The 17,549-nt window shown below is 39.0% G+C and overlaps 1 protein-coding gene across 4 annotated transcripts in view; it reads right to left on the minus strand.

Annotated features, from left to right (window-relative positions):
- Window positions 1-1,736: 1,736 nt before the first annotated feature.
- Window positions 1,737-17,549, minus strand: part of SMC5 (structural maintenance of chromosomes 5) — a 42,156-nt gene continuing 26,343 nt past the window's right edge. For 3 of the 4 annotated variants that reach the window (XM_058823425.1, XM_058823426.1, XM_058823424.1), the window contains 9 exons: window positions 15,298-15,421; window positions 13,995-14,117; window positions 11,782-11,907; window positions 11,052-11,147; window positions 10,600-10,704; window positions 10,269-10,388; window positions 7,273-7,452; window positions 7,090-7,185; window positions 1,737-3,398 (listed from right to left, as the gene is read on the minus strand). In XM_058823425.1, coding sequence (XP_058679408.1) covers window positions 3,258-3,398; window positions 7,090-7,185; window positions 7,273-7,452; window positions 10,269-10,388; window positions 10,600-10,704; window positions 11,052-11,147; window positions 11,782-11,907; window positions 13,995-14,117; window positions 15,298-15,421 — 1,111 coding nt within the window. In that variant the 3' untranslated portion in view covers window positions 1,737-3,257. The remainder of the gene's footprint in view (window positions 3,399-7,089; window positions 7,186-7,272; window positions 7,453-10,268; window positions 10,389-10,599; window positions 10,705-11,051; window positions 11,148-11,781; window positions 11,908-13,994; window positions 14,118-15,297; window positions 15,422-17,549) is intronic. The other variant, XM_058823427.1, reaches the window with a different exon arrangement.

The following is a 17,549-nucleotide window of genomic DNA, read 5'->3' on the forward strand; positions in this document are numbered from 1 at the left end:
GCAACACCATGTTTTGAGACCAACACACGCTGTTGTTGTGGGTTAATCCTGGGCAGCAGCACAGGGCCACACGCCCACTCTCCCGCTATGGGATGGGTCAGAGAATCAGAATGGTAAAAGTGAGAAAACTTCTGGGTTGAGATAAAAAGTTTAATTTGGAAAGCAAAAGCTGTGTGCACAAGTAAGGCAAAACAAGGAAGTCATCCACTACCTCCCATCAACAGACAGGTAGGTCTTCAGCTATTCTCCCAGAAAAGCAGGGCTCCACCACACACAGCTGTTACTTCAGACACCCTCCTTCTTCCCCTAGCTTTTACTGCTGAGGACAATGTCACACAGCATGACATAGCCCTTTGGTCAGTTGTCCCACCTGTGTCCTCTCCCAGCTTCTTATAAACTTCTTGTGCTAGCAGGACAGCGCGAGAAACAGAAAAGGCAAAAATGCAGTGCAAAGCACTCCCCAGGAGTACCAAAAACAGCCCTATGTAACCAACTGCATTCTGATCACAAACTCAAATATAACCCCATACAAACTTCTATGAAGAAAATTATCCCAGCCAAAACCAGTATAACTGCCAAAAAACCCCCACAGGCCTAGTGGGGGTAACAAATCAGCAGAAGATAGACTGGACAACAGGGGAATTACTTCCAAGAGTAACCAAGGAGCAGATTAGTGGAGAAAAAGTGGAGGAATTTGGTGGAAAGCATAAAGATGGGAATTGGTGTCAGAGGATTACACCACTTGGCAAGAGCTGAGCCACAGGAGAGGCTGATAGGCTGCTCTAGTGCTGCTTTTCACCTCTCTTACTTCTGCCTCTACTGTTGCTACTGCTCCTTATTCTTCAATGCTTTCCCTGCTGGCTTTCCACACTGCTACAGTCATGTCTGAAAAGCTTTCAGTGGCTAAAAATGTTGTCCTTCTGCACTTACCTCCCCTCTCCCTACTAGTTCAGCCTTGTCAGGGGCTGAAGTTAGCATCAAAGTAAAATGAGGTTATAGCAACTACTAGATCAGCCCCTGCGACAAGAACTGCCCTTCACCCAAGCTACTGCAACATGCAAAGGACACTGTATCAATGAGCCTCCCAGAGGCATGGCTTTTGGCAAGCCTAGTCTGGGCGCAATGGCATAGAAATGTTGTGCTTTTCAGATGTTTAGGCAGGTGCAGGTGAAGAACTTTTTTTGGAGCAGAGAAGTTAACTCACTTCCACATATCCATTCTCTCACAAATTATAGTGTACTTAATCGTGGTTTTATTCTTAATTAGCAAGGTATGGAGGGGAAAAAGTCTTCCATTACAAAAAGTTCTAGGAAAAGTAATTTTGGACACTGTGTTTTAGTGTGCAACAAGTGAATAATTCTGGCTCAGTTATTTACAGAGAAGCTAGAGTGCCAAGGTTCCCCCTCCCCTGCTTCCCATGCTGTAGCTCTTCTGTCAGACACCTCCCATCAGACACTGTGCCAATCTGTTCTGGTTTAGGAATGGCACTCCCCAGTTTTTGCCTCCTCAAGACTCTCCAAACCAGACACCGCTCTCTTGTTCAATTTTCCCCTCCCCCTGCAGGGGGAGTGTGTGCTGGAGAGAACTGGAGGCACAAAAGGCAAAGATCACAGGCTGAGAGATAAGAACTATTTACTGTAAACAAAAATGAGATAGGAAAATGAACAGTAACAGCAACAAACTCCACAGTAACAGAAAATTTTGAAGAATACTTCTAACAGCAATGAGATAGGAAAATGAACAGTAACAGCAACAAACTCCACAGTAACAGATAATTTTGAAGACTACTTCTAAAACCAAGAGCTTTCAATACAGTGGACAGACAGACAGGCCTGTAGCCTCAATTATGTCAAAGATACTCTGGTTCCCAAACTAACTCCAGATCACAGCCTGAGTTTCCACACTTTTGTATCTTCTGTTCAGTACATGTGTTGGGACACTAATCATCATAGAAACTGCACCAGGAGCTCATTTCACAGTCACACAACTCCACTGACTAACGCTGGCCTGCAGTAACAACAATGTGTGGTTCTCTGCTGCACTGAGGGCTCATCTATCTCTTCAAAGGAACAGTTAAAATACTTCCTCTTTAACACCTAAAACCTGCCAGATTCTAGCTCTTATTTTGTAGTGGGTTATTTTACTTTGAATGCATGAATATCAAAGCCTGAAATACCAGTTTAACTAGCAAAGTTAATTGCCAGGATGCTGTTAAGAAAAACATCCACTGAAAGCAGATACCAAATTGCTGAATTTTACTTATTTAATAGTTAACTTAATAATCAGGACTTTATTTTAGGTCTTCAACATGCTGTTGTAATATACATTTCCAAATGCTTAACATTTATGGCCAACACTCTATTAAACATTTTTATGGCTTTCTGTTGAAAAGCAATTGACTGTACAGTCACTCCAATGCAGCTGACCCCTTGTAAAATCCTCCTGGGGTTTAAACTTACATGTCAAATCTGCAGCACTATTTTCTCTATCACCCAAAATGTATGAAGTTTTACTTAGAAAAATAAACACACAAGAAGTTATATATTGCTTAGTTTTACTTCTGCAAACTCACTAGGCTCACTGTTTCAGGAAGACCTGGAATTCTGTTGGCCTCCTTGCTAAAAGATTTGCAAGAAAACCTTTTTATTAGAGCACTACAAAATGAAATGTTACTATATTTATTTGTTAATTTTGAGACAAAGTATTTCCTCAACAATAATATATTCATATAATAATATTATTTATATTAATTTCAGGTTTATTTTTACAAAACAAACCATTACAAACCACTCTTTCTACAGATCACGCGAAGTAATTTTAAGAAATTGCATTTCAATAGGGAAATGGGACAATACCCACATCTGAGGTAAAGTGAAATTATTTACCAAAAGCAAATCCCAATTTTTGGAAAAATATCCCCAACTTCTAGAAAACCAACAGTCACAGAATAAGTCCAGGATAACCTAGAAAAATTACATGCACTTCTGATGTTGCATTAGCTGACAGAATATAAAAAAAAAAAAAGGAAATTTTTTATTTACACCTACAATTGAGAAAAGTAGGTTATCTGGAGAAAATGATCACTATGGAAGACTTGAAAAAGAAAACCATGCATTTCAAATCCATCAAACATTTGTGTAAGTTTTAAGAACCAAAGTTCACAATCATCAATTTTTTGAGGGTTTTCCTCTTTGACAATTTCTGAATTCTTGAAAGCCAGATGTTTCAATAAAGATATATAAAATACTTCTGCAGAATTAAGATGCAGTTATGTTTGAAAGGCGCCGCTGCCGTTTCTTGAAGCACTTTAGGTTCCATTTGTATGTCTCCAGCATAAAAGGTCCATTGTAGACAAACAGCACAGTCATCTTGTCATTGTAAGTGAGATTCTGCAGGAGCTGGTGGGAAAACACAGAAACAAAAGTCAAAATAGCTAGATGTTCCCCATTATCTAAAAAGGCTGAATAAGATCTTTGAAAAACCTGAGATCTCAAAAATATCACTATACTAGGATTACAACCTGAGAAATGAAGTGTATTTATTCCTAGAAACCCCCTCAAAGGGACTCACTCTTCAGCCAATTTCTGTGCATGGCTATTCTTATTAGAGGAAAATTTTCATATCTAATCTGCACCTTCCTGCTGCCGTCAACCTCATTGCTTTTTTACTGTATCCAGAGAATACCTCCACTCCTCTGTGGGCACAGAATAATGTTTTTCCCTTTCTTCTCCAGGGCAGGACAGGTGACAATAATTGTACCCAAGTAAATCTGTGTCTCTTTTTAGCCTTGTCCTTCTCTGAGCTAAGCAATTTCCATTAGTGGAAACTCAGAATGATCAAAATTACTTACAAGTTGCACTGCTACCTTCTGGAGTAAGTCCAGCGCCTGTACTACTTTTCTAAAGTGTAACAGCCAAAGCTGGATACTTACGATAATCCAAACTGTGCCAAACACAAGCCTAGCAGACAAAGATGTCATGCAAACCACAGATTATAAGCAGTGCTCAGGATGAACAATTTACAGAATCACAGAAGTTCAAGACTGGAAGAGACCTATAAGATCATCAAGTCCAGCCGATGTTCTGACTGTTCAACTAGATCATGGCAGCAAGTGCCACATCCAGTATTTTTTTGAATTCTTCAAGGGATGATGACTCCACCACCTCACTGGGTAAATGATTCCAGTATCTGACCACTCTTTCTGTGAAATATTTCCTTCTTAATTCTAACTTACATCTCGCTTGACGCAGCTTGAGACTGTGTCCTCTTGTTCTATCTGTTGTCGCCCGGAGAAAGAGGCCGACCCCCAGCTCACCACAGCCACCCTTCAGGAAGTTGTAGAGAGTGATGAGGTCGCCCCTGAGTCTCCTTTTCTCCAGGCTGAACAACCCCAGCTCCCTCAGTCGCTCTTCGTATGGCTTGTGTTCCAAGCCCCTTATTAGTCTCGTTGCCCTCCTCTGGACACGCTCAAGTAACTCGATGTCCCTCCTAAAGTGAGGGGCCCAGAACTGGATGCAATACTCCAAGTGAGGCCTCACCAGTGCCGAGTACAGGGGAAGAATGACCTCTCTGCTCCTGCTGGCCACTCCATTTCTGATACTGGCCAGGATGGCATTGGCCCTCTTGGCTACCTGGGCACACTGCTGGCTCATATTCAATCGACTGTCAACCAGCACCCCCAGGTCCCTTTCCACCTGGGCACTATCCAGCCATTCCGTCCCCAGCTTATATCGGTACAGGGGGTTATTGTGGCCGAAGTGCAGGACTCGGCACTTGGACTTATTGAAGTTCATCCCGTTTGATTCTGCCCATGCATCTAACCTTTCCAAATCTCTCTGGAGAGCCCTACACCCCTCTAACAGATCTACACTCTTTCTCAATTTAGTGTCATCAGCAAATTTACTAATAAAAGACTCTAAGCCCTCGTCCATATCGTCAATAAAAATATTGAACAGAACTGGCCCCAACACAGACCCCTGAGGGACACCACTGGTGACTGGTCGCCAGCTGGATGTGACACCATTCACCACCACTCTCTGGGCCCTGCAACTGATGCTCAACTTGTCACTTCCCTCTCCCCAGTCATTTAGGCATTACACCAGATGCTGTTGTTGATTTTTCTCACTTAAATACAAATTTTTTGTTTGTCTGTACTGAAATGAATCCTGGTTTTGATAAAATTTACCTAACCTAAGATTATTCAGAATTTCACTTTACAGTGAAAAAAGGATTAACTCCCAACATGGGAGTTATTTGTATGTTTAATAAACATAATGTTTCACCAGATTTGTATTAAAAACACTAATTTTCAAACCCACTTCTAAGAACATATTCAGTTCATCTACTCACTATGACAGTTGATCACAACTACTCAAAATACAGTATTCCCAATCAACTTTACTGCATATTAAATTATACCACTTCCCTCTGCAGCTTGCTTAAAAATACAACCACAGGAAGTGTCAACACACTGAAAAACAGGGTTGCAGTTTTTCCTGTATCCACTGGGTACACACATGGAACTTGGCTTGGTTAGACAAACTGTCACACAGGAACTGCAGGTAAGCCATGAAGAGTAGAGTCTGGCTTTCTCAGCCCACCCTCTGCAGCCTTTATAATGACCCTCTGATGCAGCCCACACAAACACTCTCAATCAAGTCAACCTTTACACAATGTGCTCTCTCACTAATTTTTCTTGTGATGGGCTATTGTAACTTGTCATGTCAGCTGCTTATGGAGGAAAGAGGGAAGGAGGCACTTCAGCCACCTCTTCATAACCCTGTTTCTTGTTGCTGAATAATGCTGCAACATAGTCCTCAAGTTCCCTATTACCATGATGCTGACTTTTTTTGTTTTTTTAAAGTTTGGAGATTTTTTAAATTATGCTCTCTCATTTTAATTTTGATCTTTCCTGGTTAGCTCTGCAGACTCAAATTTTGCCTGTCTCTATTCTTAGTAATTTGACAACACACTCAACTTTCACAACAAACTCTGGACCCCAGACAGCAATTTTCTGCAACTCCTTAAATTTGGGAAGCATTAGTTAGTTGAGCTATCTTTCAACATCCAGATCATGCTGTTCTTTCTCTAAGCAGGAGAGTGCATGGAAAACCTGATTCAATAAGAATCACAAGAAGACAAAAGGGAATACGTAACACAGAGCAACAAAGAAGTAATGTGGTCAGGAAACGACCAAACTGCACGGAGGTAAGCATACCGCAAGATCAGGAGGAACAGCAAGCATTACCTTCCATCTCCTTCCAGCAAGGTAAATGCTACGAGGGGGGCTTACTCAGACCCTTCCATTGCTACTTACTGAAAAAACAGGATGTATCAGCTAGATTTTCTAAAATACAGTGTATAAAGCGATACAAGAGTGACATCTTAATGAAAACCAGCACACTTACTGACTGCTTGTCTCCCTGGTGTACAAGTAATATTTACTGTTTCAATTTGTCTTGGATCAAGTTCAACATAACATTAGTCTCTGTTAATGGCGCAGGTGGACAGCCACCTTATTTACCCCTTTCAAGACTTGGCACTGCATCACTGCATGACTAGTAAGTTAACTGCCTTTATTTAAATTTTGACTGAGGAGTACCATTAAACTGGTCACTCTCAGAACACAGATCTCATCTTTTCCAGGCCTCTAAATCTCAGATTAATACAGGAAAATTATTCAAGTAATCATGTGGGACTCCTCTAGTTCTGATGTCAGCAGCACTAGCCTGCTCCTCCTCCAGTGTCCTCAACTGACTAGTCTGGAAGTTGGCCTCTGTTACAGTCTGAATTTTGTGTTAGACAGAGGCATTACCTTTTACAGCCTTTTCTATGGTAACCCTGTCCACTGGTGGCTAACACATGATACTTCCAGTGGGGGCCACAACTCCAGAAGAGGCTTCTGAGATGAGCCTTGGTCTAAGTTGTCTGAATTCTTGCCTGACTGTCCTTAAAATGGACAAATACTCTCTTTAATCCAAATTTCTTAGGTAAAACACAGGTAAGTTATACAGTGTTTATTGGTGTATTATCACACCAAATTCCACTCTCCTACACTTTACGCTTCCTATTTAATTTTCTGCCACACACCTTTGGTGTAATGAGGAAGTACTGAGATGTCCTTTTTTTACAAGCAGTTTCCACAACCATTTCAAAAACTCTTCTCTCATTTGTTGGATCCATTCCCTGAAAAGAAAAAAAAAAGTCTGTTCTCTCCACTATGTCACAAGCATCTGTACACAGAAAGAGCAACACCACACCATTGATTCTCACCTGATTTATTTCATCAACAACCCTGAAGGGACATCTGTTGAGTTCTTGCAGAGCCATCAGGTATAACATAGTGGAAACAGTTTTCTCACCTCCACTATGATAATACGGAGTCAATTCATGAAGTTCAGTGCTACTGTGGAATTTGACTCTAATGCGAATTCCATACTTCTCATACTCCTCCTGTGAAAGCCAGTACTTTAAAACTCATTTTCTTTTTATTATAGCTTATTTTACAATGACATGCAAATTACAGGGCATTTATACAAATGTACATGGGTCTATCAACTACTCAGGATCAACTTAAAATCAAGATATTAATTCTGGTTCATCTATATATATTAATCCTATTTCATTTGTTTTCCTTAATTATTCTTTTCCTCCATGTCTACTTTTGTTACAGAATTTCCAACACCATTCCCTTTTCATGACTATGATTTATTAATTCCTGTTAAGAAAAGTTTTTATATGCAGGAAGAATATCAAGAAGAAAATAAAAATCTTGGACAGAAAAAGAAGAAAGCAATGCCCCTATAAATCCCATTCATAAAAAAAAAAGCGCCTTAGGATACTATCAATTTGAACAGTGGAGTAATGGTGTGTGTGTAGGCTGTGTACCAATCTGAACCTGTTTAAGTACAAGCAGTTCAAAATCCATCAACCACTGCTGTCCAAATCCAGGACAGCCATTTCCTTTTTATACTTCAATGGGAAAATCACACACGAGGATTCCAGTGCTGGCTTTTCTTTAACAGGAAAGTGGAACTTGGCAGCAGCCTCAGCCAATGATGCAAGCTATCAGGATAACAGATGTGGCTCAAAAGAAGGACCATAAAATGAAATGCATTCATGCTTAAGATGAAAAAGAAATCTCCAGAGGACTCTCTAGGATTGCTGAAGTTGTGTTCAGTGGCCACAGAGTTCACTTGGTTGGTCAGAGCATGATACTAACAACATCAAGTTGCGAGTTCAATCCCTGTATGGGCCATTTACTTAAGAGTTGGACTTGATGATCCTTCTGAGCCCTTCCAACTGATTTGTTATTCTGTGAGTTGTTCTGATTACAATTTCACGTAAGGAGAAATAAACCCCAGAATCTAAGGTCTCTAAGCCCACTGTAATTTCAGATGCATTGGCAAAAGTAGGTTTGAAAAAGTGAAAATACAGGCTAGCAAACCAAATTAAAAAGATTGCTGTGAAACACAGCCACAATGGCATCAGTCAGACCTTGACAACTGCCACACAGTTGTGTATTTTGAATACCCGTTTGTATAACTGAGAGATTTTCCAAAACCTGACAAAAATGATGCTCAAAACTCCTTGTAGTGAATCGAGGAATGTGAATGTTATCATGGCTAGCAGTAGGAATTCTGGCAACTGTGTTACCAAGAGAAGTCAGACTGTTCCCAGAGGAAGAGAGGCTTCTGCTACAACATTAAGAAAGAACCCAGTATTTCACACAGTATCACAGAGTCACTTTGGCTGGAAGAGGCCTCTGAGACCAGAGCCCAACCTGTGACTGAACACCAATTTGGGCAACAGACCACGGCACTGAGTGCTCTGTCCAGTCGTTCCTTAAGCATCTCCAAGGATGGTGACTCCATCACCTTCCTCCCCAGTCCACTCCATGTTTAATTACATTTTCTGTAAAGAAGTTCCTCCTAATGTCCAATTCCTCTTCTTATCCAATGGTGACAGCAGGTAGTGTCACCAAGCACATCCACAGACCTCAAGATTCCTATAAGGCAGACTAACAGAGGCTTGAACTTCAGTGTCACAGAAATATCTCTAATAAAAAGTAAGTCAACCTCAAGAGTCTCTCTCTTCTTATCTACAGGAAAGGCAAAAGATTCTCCTGCAGAGAACACCAAAGAGTGCAAACTTGAGAAGAGATTATTCACCCTTCTAGACTGTGACCACTGATCCCTTGAGGAAAGAAGTTTTACTCACTGGCACAGTACTGCTAGCTAATCTCTTAAAACTATTTGTGACATCTTTGCTATAGAAAAGCAAGACCTTCCAAAGAAGAGATTCAGAAAGGCACTCCACACGCCTTTTGCTTTTAAATAGCTTTACTGTTCCTTCTGTGTTCTCTCTTTCAACCTACTTTTATCCAAAACAGAGTTTTTGTGTAATATAGATCTGTCGAGGTAACTGTCAAAAGACCTGAAAAGTCTGTGTTTTAATGCTCTATTTTTTAATATTACTATTCTACAGGTAAACATTTTTATGTAGTTCATATAAAGAGCCTTACCAGTCACTCTTCTGCCCTAAGTAATAACTACCACTGCTATTTTAAGAAAAGCTGCTTGAGTAAATTACAACAAAAAAATAAAAGTCAGAAAAAAATTGTGTTAAATTTCACTACTGTGCAGTCTATGTGTTAACATACGAGAATCTTGACATCATCATTTCAGTGATCAATTTAAAATGAACTACCAAATTTCCCTCTCCAGTTCACTGCACTGAATACTTCTCCCCAAGTTCTACTGATGCTTTGAACTCTTCACCAGAGGTAAACCCTACCTATAAAAGTTACTGAGAAGGCAACAGGATGGGCCAAATGACAGCTGCTTTCAGAACACATAAATGGCCTCAGGCTCCAGTAGTAACTACATGTAGATGCAAATCAATTCAACGTATAATAACAGAATATTTAGATGATAATAAAGGACAAAAGTTAGCTGAAAATTCAGAATTAAATAATGAGCTTAATAAATCTGAGTAACAGCTAAGTAAATACAGTGTTTCTAACCACGCTTTGTAAGTTGCAGGCCAATTTCAAAAGCCAGGAGGTGAAGTCCTAGTCATTTGGATAAAGACTCATTTGCCTTCAATCAGACTGATAAGTCCGTTCTAGTACACTGAAAGTGTTGAGTAAAAGTTCAGTGCTTTTAAAAAAAACATCTCCACAGAACAACTTGGTTTTTTTCTCTAGCAATATATGATCAAAACATTATGCAAGAAAATATGCATGTTATATGAAAAATCAATCATACCTCATTTTCCTTATGAAGATCAACTTCACCAACACACTGCATAGAACTAAAGAACTTACTGAACTTTTCATTAATTTGTTCAATCATCACTTTCAAGAGGTTTATCCATTTTTCTTTGATCTAAAAACAGACATATCCATGTAAAATCAATTTAAGACCTGAATTTTCCCTTAGAAATAGCATTTACACTGAAAAAACCATCGTAATTAGGGAAGTTAGCATCTCCATTTACACTCAAAACAATCTGAAATGTTACCATTTATTTCTGTGCATACACTCTTACAAGAACATAGAATTATAATAATGATAAAGTAGTAACTTGAGCTATTACCTGTGAAATGTTTTGCTTATAGTTATTCAACTCATTTCTCTTTTCCTCTAGATACTCTGTTAACTGCTGTATTTCTTGTGTTTGCTTATTGTATTCTTCAACAACCTGCCAGAACAAAAAACAAGCAGTCAGCAAAATATTTGCTAATTGTAACTCTGACTGTAAAAATACCACACTGCATCAATACTGTTCAAACATAACTGCAGACTACTGCACTGCACACTAAACAAAACAGATTTCTAATTTTAAGCAAGGAAACAGTAAAACTTGGTTTCTCTCAGATTATTGCAACACCTTTTTTTTAAAGAACCTACTTTAAATCAGAGTAGATGCAGAATCTGGCATTTACAGCACATTGTTCATACTGTCTAGCTTATTATACTGAAAGATCTAGCAGAAAGTGGGAAACAAGTACAGTGTGGGTAGAGGGGGAGGGAAAGCAATGAACGTACCGAACTACTGAGGCCTGTGAAACAGGAAGCCCTGGTTTTCTCTTCATTCAGAAAAGCATCAATTTCCTCTAATGTGTTTGGAAGAGTCTGAAAAGCCTACAAGACAAAGTATTGCACGTTACAAAGCAATACTAATGAAGGGCTCAAGTTTTCTTTAAAAAAACCCCACAACTGGATAAACCATAAACTATTTTGTTACTTTCAATCAGGGTGTCAGATACTCAAGATTTAACACAGCAAGATTCCCCCACTAACTATTCTGGACCGAGAAAGAAGGTTGGAAGGTTACATAATTATGAGACATAATCAGTTGCTCTTCAGTTGTCTAAACTGTGCAGGCACAGATACTCAGAGATTCAGTGTAAGACATGGACTATGCTAGATAAATCATGCAAATAAATACTCCTAAGAGGCTGGGTTCAGAACTCAGTTCTTTGATGTTGCTCCACTAGAGCAGAAAGGTAGAAAAATATGGCCTCTCTTTATTTCTGTGAACACAAGACTCTGGATTTCAATTCAAGTCACGGGTCTAAATTTCTCTCCCCTGTGCACAAAACAAAGTAGTAGTCAAAGGGTATTTCAGCAGTATTGCAAAGGTGGTTTAAAAGACTAATGAGAGTAACAGAAGTACACATAATCCTTTACTAGGAGCCTTCTAGTAAAAAAAAAAATACATTGCAGGAGAAGTCAGAAATTCAAGAGATGCATGAAATTTTCTTTTTGTACATACAACTTGAAATTCTTCTGGAAAATCTTGATCTGGACGCAATCTGCAGATGTGTTGAGCCTGCTTCATCAGTTCCCTGCACTTGTCATAAAGATGTTGCTTCTTATTATCCAGTTCATGAAGACGTTGCTGTTAGAAATATTAAAAGATATTTTTAAAAATCACCACTATCTTCTTTAAGTATTATTGTGAATTTCCAGAGCTAACTCTAGCACACTAGCAATAAACAACATCCGAAAGAGAAAAAGTAGGTGAAACCAGACTATTAAAATATCAAAACAATTTGCTTCAACTAACCAAAACTCATTATACATCTCTGCTCATCAAGTCAACAGATACCAAGGCAAACGGATCAAAAGCAAGTTCTTCAGAAATACCTAAATTTCTTTTCTCTCAGCTTAGTAAGTGTGCATGTAGATTCAAGAGTTATCTTCCCAAGTTTTACTGTTGTGTACTTCAGCTAAATATAGGAGCCCTCCAGTGGTGAAAAAAATTCAGTTTTCATTTGAAATCACACAGCTAGAGAAATACTTGTTTCACAGATTTAAAAATAGGACATAGACATTGACAGTCACTCACATTACTTTCTGTAACTGTAACTGATTATTATTTACTAAATACAACAGAAGTTGTAATAATGGGTATGATCATTAGTGATCATCTCACACAAGTTAGTTACCTGTTCTCAGCAGCTATAAACTCAAAAAAACCCTGTTCTTCCCTCCCTCTCCACTAAGCACTACACAAAAGATCTTTGCATTACAGATAAGCATTTCACAATCTCCACAAACAAACTGTAAAAATATTTTTCTATACTGAGTTGGTGCTTTCAGAAAGATTGGAAAGCTTTTAGAAGAGGCCTTTTTTAGACCATCTCTTCTACTTCATGAAGTCCATTGCAGAGGAGGGTTGCAAGGACTGGCATTAGAGCTGTACAGATAAAACAGTAAAGGGAGGACATCCTCCCTTTTCTTTCCAGCCAAGATTTCAAGTTATACTGAATTAGCATAAATGCTATTGTACAGCACAACAGTTACCTTCCACTGGATATCCGCATATGCCCTGTAATAGTTTTTTGGACCCCACAAATTTAAAAGTCAAATGGCTTCATCTGAAATATTCTGACATGATAATGAAGGCAAAAGATCCTGTGAGAGTCACCCATATTTTTTTTCTACAAGAAGTGTAAATTTTATGTATTTGATCATTTTCAGAGCCCAAATCAATTCTGAATCAACTGAAGTGGGGAATCTCAATTCTCAATTGTATAAAGAACTCCCACTTGAAGGGAGGTCTGCAGAGCTGCATGAAACAAGAGTTCAAGTTGATCTGTAGGCACTTAAAATCTGAAACAGATTCAATATTCAACAGATTGAACATGCCTGATCCAAATTATGGTAAGTAAAATTCTTCAGTGAAAAGGAAAATATAGAGTTGGCAGGAGAAACTTCAGTATGTGACAGAAAAACTAGAAAGCAACAGATATTTGATGTTAATATCAAGCATGTACTAGTAAACGCACTGACAATTCAGCAAGTCAATTTTCAATTTTCACTCAACTTTGCCAGTTTACTGTCAATGCCCACATACAAAATAAAATTTAGACAAATATAAATACACAAGCTTTGATTCCTTATTTCTTCTATATATTAGAAAGTATGTGGCAATGTTCCTGTTGGTTTCTTGAGGGGGCCTCAATGGGACTCCACTTTACTCACATGCCATTCACTAGGAAGGAGGCAATTTTTAAGAATTATCAGAATGTTACAAATCGCAAATCCTGTCTACCAATCTGACCAGATATCTAACTATGTACCAACCCAAGCTTCTCCCTAAATGATGAAGATGCGTGCAGAGACAAGTAGAAACATTACATGAGTTTCCCAGTGACAATACACATTACTGACATGACGTTCATGGCTTTGTTATACAAAGAAAAGTTTACACATTTCTTACTACGATAAAAGGATCCAGGATAAGATGACTAAGTGGCACATTTTCACAGCAGCTTAGCTGTCTCAGCTGAGGATGGCAAAGCTAGTATTCTGCTTTAAATGAAGAGGCTGAAGTCAAACCACCGAAATCAAGGCTAAATATTTAGCAGTACTAACAGCCACTTCTAAACAAAGACACAGAAGCATCCTTTTCAACAGCATAAAGGCTTCCCAATGAGACATTTTCATAGTAGATATCCCAATATCCATAAATATTGTTACCTGTGCAGCTCTTAGCTGTACAGTTCCTGCCTTGTACTCTGATTGTAGTCTGTTCTTCTTAGCAGTCACCCTGGTCATTTGAAAAGCCAGATCTACTTTGTCGACATTCAATGGTATGATCCTCTACATACAGAAAAAGAAAGTAGGTCTTTTTTAACCAGACTCAAAACTGATATAATCACTACTTTAGAAAATACCCATCCTTTTAGTCATAGCATACAATTTCACACTGTGCTCAGGTCATCAATACTGCTGTCAAATTCAATGAAAAGTGGTGACCCAAGTTCTTTAAGAGGTACAGTCCACATGTACTTTTAAGTATCTACAGATACATATATAATTTCCACCAAATAGATATAAATACACATATGTAGATACATATACACGTCTACTTTCAACCCACAATTTTACATCAACCCTCCCTTGCCCCATTCTCATTCCCTTCTCACTATATACTATCATGTGAAATGTAAGAGCTAAGGCCATCTCAATTGTTACTCAGAGAGAATAATCCAGCAGGTGGATATCGGTGCACGTCATATGCCACACAGGGAGGGAAAAGGTCAAAAATACACACAAAAGGCATACACATCTTGTAATGACAGTGCAGTTGACTGACAAGTTGCACAGAAACCCTTATATCTGATGTCTTAACTGGAACAGCACATGACAACTAAACAAGGCTGTGTTTGGGCAGTTACGTAACAGACTTTAATGATCACTAGAATCTGGTTTCATGACATTGACATTAAAACGTTTGGGTTTTTTTCAAACAAGTCAGCCTCAGCAACAGTCCAGAGGCTTCAAAACCATCAACACATTTTTTACTGTCTAAAGGGTAGTCACAATTATAGGCCATTGAAAGCAACTGTTTATCATGTCTTTATGATCAGCACATAAATACAAATTAATCCTCTCCCTTAATGGAAGGGAAAAAAGTTTCTACTGTAGATTCTAGGGGATCTACAAAATGAAATTTTGAGAGTGCTAGCATCTGACTACAGTGGTGAGCTAAGGTTCTTCACTATTTGTCATTTTAACACAAAGTTTCTACAGTATGAAGTTGGGCAGAGAAAAAAGGCTATTCATTTACAATTCTCTTAAGCAATTTCAAAATAATTATCAGAAATACCAACTTAAAAAAAATTAGGAGATGAAAAATGGAAAAAGTTAATATTATTCAATAATTAGGAAAGCTAGCTTGAAAACATTGACAGTAACAAATGTTGCAGGCTTCCCACTGAAATTACAAGAACTGGACTCTTCACAAAAGCGGAACACATACCAAGTTAAAAATACATACCTTCATGAGATGCATCAGTTCAGTAACAAGTTCTGCTTTCTGTTTATTTATTTCTTTGATTTTTACATTTGCCAGCTGAAATTCCTTCTCTAGGTCAATAGCATCTTGTTCCAGCTGTCTTAAACTATGGGAGGAATCAATATTTGATTCATTGTGATTAAAAATAAATCATACTAAAACACAAATGTTCCTACACTTGATGACAAACCAACAGTTAGCAAGAATAGGAATTTATAATCATAACCATTCCAAACATACTGTACGCATTCCCAGCCTATGCACTTTAAACCAAAGAAATATAACAGACAAAACAAGTAGCAGTTAAAGAAACTCCACTTTTGGCCACTAACAGCATCATTGTGCAAGCATAGTCCTTTACTTCTGTAAATTTCAAATCAGAGGAAAAAAAAAATCAGTGTAAGGAATGAACTTTTCTTCTTCTGATACCTCTTTGTAACAATACAACACAGGTGAGTTCAGGAAGTTTACTTAATTCTTGTTACATAGTCTAGCCAAAAAATAAATACATCCTTGTCTCGGTGAAGAAAAACAGAGTTTTCATTTGTTATAGAGCTTCGGAACATGGAAGAGGAACCATGGTATTTAGTGAGCTGCAAAGCATTTGGAGATTTTTCAAAACTGCTGAACAGGCCAAGAGGATGATACAGGAAACTACAAACTGGTCATTCTCGCTTCGATCCCTGAGAAAACAGTAAAACAAGTCCCTTCAGGAAGCAATTCTAGGGGCATAATGGAAAAGGTGATCATGGAGATTCATCAAGCATTTACAAAGGGCATGCCATACCTCATGAACCAACTGTAAAACAATGGGATGACTGAGACCAAGCCGTTGCTACTTACGTCAATTTTAGCTTCCTGTTAGGGTACCTGACAGAAGCTCACCTCCACACATACAAAAGAGACAACAGAAGCTGCCAGAAGTCCAAATAATACCCTGCATCTTGGCTACACCCAGGCCTACCACATGAGCCATGAGTCCATGAAATGCCCATTTCCACAAGCTCAGAGGAGCACAGGGCCATGGGAGCAGATGGGAATGCAAATTCAGGACTCAGAGAAAGGGACACCCTGTCCCAGGACAGTCTCAATACCAGTGTCCAGGTGTGAAACCAATCAATCTAGTCAACACCCAAGGCCCCCTTTGGACTGAGGAGGGTTGCCTTCTTGCACCACAACTGAATCACAGAACTGGTTGGGCTGGAAAAGACCTTAAGATCATTTAGTCCAAACACCAACCTAACACTGCCAGATTCTTCACTAAACTATGTCCCTAAGAACCACACCTACAGGTCATGTTACCAACCAAAAAAGTAACTGAAATAAACCAAAAATTCACTCCTCCAGGCAATGATACAGCTCTCATGTAATTTCAGGCTCTGAAATGCAAAAATAGTATCTGAAAATACTATTGTCAAGTAAGTCTACAGGGGTATCACACAGAAAATGAGTGAACACATGCCTGTCTGTGACTCCAACAGCAGTCCCCTACCTTAATTTAAGTGGTGGCACAACCTTTGGCAACAGCTCTCCTGGCAAAGAGACAGTCACACCACCATTCCAGCTTCCTTCCTCTTTAAGAAATCACTTATTCTCCACTGACTGCAGTTCATCTGGAAAGCCTGTGGTTTTGTGGCTCTTTCACATTTTAGTGGGCATTTCTGTCTGCATTAGCAGTACTGGGAATGCACCAAACATGCCAGTGTATTTGTGGGATACTGAGTAACCCAAATTTATCACTTTGGCTGAGCAGCCTCACTCCTGGCCAAGTCCTGTGAAGGTTCACCAGGGTTACCAATTGTTCACTGAAGCTCATGAACACATGGATATCTTTTTGAAGCACCAGTGTGTAAAAATTATATAGAGGAGACAAAACTGTGTTCCTATTTATGATATAGAAGATATCTAAATAAAAAAGTAATTATATAACATAAGCAGACGTCTTGTTTCTGACAATTTTGCCGTTATCTCAGTAGAGAGTGCACTGAATCTTTGTTCCTAAAGGCCAAGTCCTCCAGCTTCACTAGTCATCAATTCAGTGTCAAAAGAAACCTCAGTCTGTAGAGGGTAACATTACTGTCCCTGACTGAATAGTCCTTCAACCTCTGCAGTCAAAAAGCCACTATCAGCTGCTGTCACTGAGACTCCTCCCAAGCTGTTCAGCCCCCAGCCCAGTCCTCTGCATCTCCTGTAGAACAGCATAGTGCTGGACATTGTGCTGTAGAATAAACATT

This window comes from Ammospiza caudacuta, chromosome Z (genome assembly GCF_027887145.1).
Source record: "Ammospiza caudacuta isolate bAmmCau1 chromosome Z, bAmmCau1.pri, whole genome shotgun sequence".
NCBI classification, from domain to species: domain Eukaryota; kingdom Metazoa; phylum Chordata; class Aves; order Passeriformes; family Passerellidae; genus Ammospiza; species Ammospiza caudacuta.